Source organism: Polyodon spathula, chromosome 43 (assembly GCF_017654505.1).
Source record: "Polyodon spathula isolate WHYD16114869_AA chromosome 43, ASM1765450v1, whole genome shotgun sequence".
NCBI lineage: Eukaryota > Metazoa > Chordata > Actinopteri > Acipenseriformes > Polyodontidae > Polyodon > Polyodon spathula.
Window position 1 is genome coordinate 2,279,260 of NC_054576.1, and position 4,260 is coordinate 2,283,519.

Sequence of the window (4,260 nt, forward strand, 5' to 3'; positions counted from 1 at the left end):
TTTTTTTTATGAAGCAAAACGAGTTCATTCTACAGGGTGATGCAAAACTTTTGCCCAGAGTTGTACACTAAACGGTTTTTACCTGATCTAGAACTGCAGCTTTCAGCAAAGAAGTATTTTGTTAATTTATTAACTAGGATAGTCTATTTGCATGCTGGTGCTGCTGTCAATGGTCATGTTCTCGAGACTCATTTTAGTAACCTATCAAAGGGATGGCGTTGGTAAGCACCCAGCGTCTGAATTCCAGTGTCAGGTTCGGCCGCTTCGAGAAGAGGCTGTCTGGAGCTCTTCTCCTGAGGAGGGGCCACAAGGTCGAATACTGTGATGATCTTCCTTTCACTTGTGTTCAACATCAATGTCCTGCATCCCTTTGAGGCCCGACGTCATCAAGCACAGGTCTCTAGTCCTTTTTTGTTTAGTTTTTTTCTGCGGGGGGAAAAAGCAGAGAAAAGCTTTCAATGGCCCGAGTGAGACCGAGAGAAGTTGAGAGGTTGCAATAATAAAATAATGACTTGGATCGCATTATTGAGGAGTCGGGTGATAAGACGAGTGAGCGGGAGATGGTTTTTCAGTTCCAGTTACTTATCGAATGTTATAGCTGACTTGAAATCTGCAATTGTTTAAGAGCTGAAAACAAGTTAAAAAAAAAAGGTCTGATTTAAACACATGATCAGTTCAATTAAGGGTCTAGTTAATTGAGAGCTCGGTTGGAACGAAAACCAGCAGACACAGGGGGTCCCCAGGGCTGAGTTTGAGAAGCCCAGATTTATATCTTAAGTCTGGGTTTGACTTCCTGTGAATTGCAGCTTTAGTTGGAATTGCTCACAGCCATCTCCAGCTGGCACAGATTCTTATCTCGGCTCTGCTTCCATTGGAACGAACCCTACACTGCTCACTCTCTCTGCCTCTCCTCAGCAGTACGCAGACCGGTCGCTCATGAAGAATGCGGTCAAGACGTCGGAGGAGTCGTGGATTGAGCAGCAGATGTTGGAGGACAAGAAGAGAGCCACGGACTGGAAGGCCACCAACAAGGCCATCGAGGAGCAGGTGACCCGGGAGTCTTACCTGCAGTGGCTGAGGGACCACGAGAAGCAGGCCAGCCAGGTGACAGGTCTGAGAGGGGCAGTGGCTGTCTCAGTGGGTGTCTCTACTGTGTGTGTGTGTGTGTGTCTCTTGTGAGTGACTGTGTCACTGTGTCTCTGTGTGTGTGTCTCTCTGAGTTACTGTTGTGTCTCTGTGTGTGTGTCTTTGTTAGAGACTTTGTCTGTGTCTCTCTGTGTCTCTTGTGTCTGTGTGTGTGTGACTGTGTCTGTATGTACGTGTCTCTGTGTTACTGGTGTGTGAGTCTGTTAGAGTCTTTGTCTGTGTCTGTGTGTGTCTCTTGTGAGTGTCTGTTGTGTGTGTGTCTTTGTTAGAGTCTTTGTTTGTGCTAACCAAGGTTACAAATCAAAAAATGTATTCTTACCTTGGTTCTCGTTAAGCTGCACAGAACTGTGCCCCCACAGTACAGTCCAGTACAGTGCATTGCTTTAAAGATGCATTTACGGGAAACCCTCCTGTTTGAGTGAAGCTCTCACAATAGAAATCAGAGGCTGAGGGTGTGTCTGTGTTCTAACAGCACACATCAACCACAGTCTCACCCTGACCACCTGCCAGGGCACCTCGACCAGCCCCTTCTCCAGGGTCTCTGACCGTCTTTTCAGAAACTGTCAATTTCCCATAAACGAGATGGGCCTGACTCACGCCCAAACAGCCTGCAAGTTCAGATAACGAGTGTTTTAAGAAATGCTGTGAGTGGCTGAGGACTAAACACTAGCATCCTGTGTTGTGCTGTATGTGAAGTACCTGAGGTCACACCTTTTTGAAAGCGCTGTGACCATCAGAAGCTTTTCTGAAATCGACAGTTTCCCGTAAATGCAGTAATTATTCTTCTTATTATTATTATTATTATTATTATTATTATTAAAAGGCTTAAGTCTTTTGTGTAAAGGTTGCAGGATTTTAGGAATGAAGGGCTGTTACGTGAACTTGTTTTTTTTTTGTATTACATTTTGGTTTTTTGCAGTCGGAGCGTGCTGTTCAAAAAAAAAACAAAAGTGTAATTCATGAAAATGGGCTATGATAAAAAAACATTCCTTAAGAGTCCTAACCTCTCCATTCTTTCTCTCCTGCCTCCCTCTCTCCCCTCTCCCTCGTCTCAGCTCTCTGTCTCCCTCTCCTTCTTCTCTCCTCTATCCCCTCTGCTCTCCCTCCTCTCTATCCCCTCTCTACGCACAGGGAGCCTTTGCCAGAGAGCAGCTGATATCCTCAAACAGCACAGAGTCCCTCAGAGGAAAGGACAGAAACATCTTTATTTCATCATCATGAGGACTCCCAGACAGCCATCTCCCTTTTATTGTGCCAATAAAAAATAAATCGCTAATGGTTACATATTTCAAGCTACGCTTTTAGGTACAGCTGTTATGTTTTGGGTCATATTGACCTGATGCAATTTCAAACTAATTTAAAAACAGCCTTAAATTGATTAACTGTTTTTATTTGCAAAGGTTTGACACTTTTCTGCTCTTTTAGTCCAGGAGCTGTGATAAAACTTCTTTGACTGCCAGCCTGGGAGCTTCTCATTTTGAAGTGTCTTTACCAGTGAGATGCTGTTGCAATACTGACAGAGAAAATGAGGCTCTGCCTTGTAGATTATATATTGTTTATAAATATCTCCAGACAGGAGCAGCCATTTCCAGAGATAATAATACAAATATAATAATAATAATAATAATAATAAAATAACACATTGAAGAAGTTTTGTTTTATTCATGCACACAAATCTACATAGACAAACGCCACCGGTCACAGTGACCCGAAACATCTCATTTGTACACCTGTTCTAAAAAAAAATAGGAAAAGACATAAAATATTATACAGAAAATGAAAAGAAAAATAGCATTTAAGCTAACTGGAAACGAATCAGGTCAAATAGACCCCGAAACCTAATAGGAGGGTTGAGAAGTGAGAGCTAACTTCAGTCATAAGCTTACAAAAGTAAAATATTCCTCCTAAAACATATAGCATATACCCTGTGATTGTTAGACAGCAAACTTAGCATCTATAGCTGTCACTTTCAGGCCATCTTGTACTTTTGATGTTTATTGGTTAAGGTTTGGCCTCCAAACCCATCGAAGTATGTCCCGCGTCTGGGCGAAGTCCACTTAGGACGCTTTGCTGTTCACACTGGAGCCTGAATGAGTGAGCCAGCTTCTCTCAGAAGGATGATTGATCGTGGCAACAGTGCGTTGACAACACAGCGGTTTCCACGACACAGTTTGGACATCTTCACAGAAGATTTGTAAACCAGATCAGGTACTCGTGCAACCGCGGAATGATGAAGAAATCTGTATTTAAATTGCTGGCTCCCATGAACAGAGGCGTACAGCTCTGGCCAAAAGTTTAGCACCACTTGGAATTTTAGGATTGTAATATATATATATATATATATATATATATAGATTTTTTTTTTTTTTAACAATGTGAACACAATTTGGATCTTTTTATTTAACATTGTGTAATCAAAGAAACTACAAAATAGTATCGCAAAAGTCTACCGGAAGCAGCACAGTAAGTATTTCACGTTAGATTTCAAAATGTCACTTTTTTTTTTTGGTCAGTTTTTCGTTGGGTACCTGGGGAAAACCACATTCCAGATGCTAACATTATTCAGCAGCTTTATGCGACTTTATGAAGCAACATTAGTTAAACCTGTAGCGTGATGCAAAACTACACCACAGTGGTTACTGAGTCGTGGTAAGCCCTTCGGGAGAGAAAAATGAAACTGCTAATTCGAAGACTTGCAGGGTAGCATTCTTAAGAACTGAGAAAGGTCCACATGTCCTTTACAGTAAGGTTGAATGTACAGAAAGGAAGACAGACTTGCGCTTCTTGGTACCTCTATGGGGGCTCATGTCCCTGTTGATGTAGACACTAGTGTCTCAAGATTTGTCATTTCTATGTATACCTGTCTGCATGAAATGGAGGGGGTGTTTGTGCGTCCCCCCACCTCCTCCTCCTCCTCCCCCCCCCCCCCCACCCGTGCGGGCCCATCGACGTGGTGTACTCTTTGTTGATGTCCCAGGACAATCTCCCAAGTTATGCTTTGATCTCCAGACTTCAAAGAGCCAGCGCGAAACATCCTTACTTAACACAATTTGCTTCAAATTACAGCTTTGGAAAAGTTAAACCACAATAAACCTGTTCACTTCTGAACCTCCC

The 4,260-nt window shown here is 42.7% G+C and overlaps 1 protein-coding gene across 1 annotated transcript; it reads left to right on the top strand.

Moving 5' to 3' along the window:
• Positions 1–719: 719 nt before the first annotated feature.
• LOC121305486 (OTU domain-containing protein 5-A-like) lies at positions 720–2,367 on the top strand. Its single transcript, XM_041237127.1, has 2 exons — positions 720–1,104; positions 2,278–2,367. The coding sequence occupies exons 1-2, from the start codon at positions 937–939 to the stop codon at positions 2,365–2,367; spliced, it is 258 nt and encodes an 85-aa protein (XP_041093061.1). The 5' UTR covers positions 720–936.
• Positions 2,368–4,260: the final 1,893 nt, after the last annotated feature.

What these genes read in the sequence shown, in the direction of transcription:
- LOC121305486 (XM_041237127.1), top strand. Translation starts at nt 937, where the DNA reads ATGAAGAATGCGGTCAAGACGTCGGAGGAGTCGTGGATTGAGCAGCAG. An exon ending in ACGAGAAGCAGGCCAGCCAG is followed by an intron (nt 1,105 to 2,277) that starts GTGACAGGTCTG and finishes CTCTACGCACAG; the next exon opens with GGAGCCTTTGCCAGAGAGCA.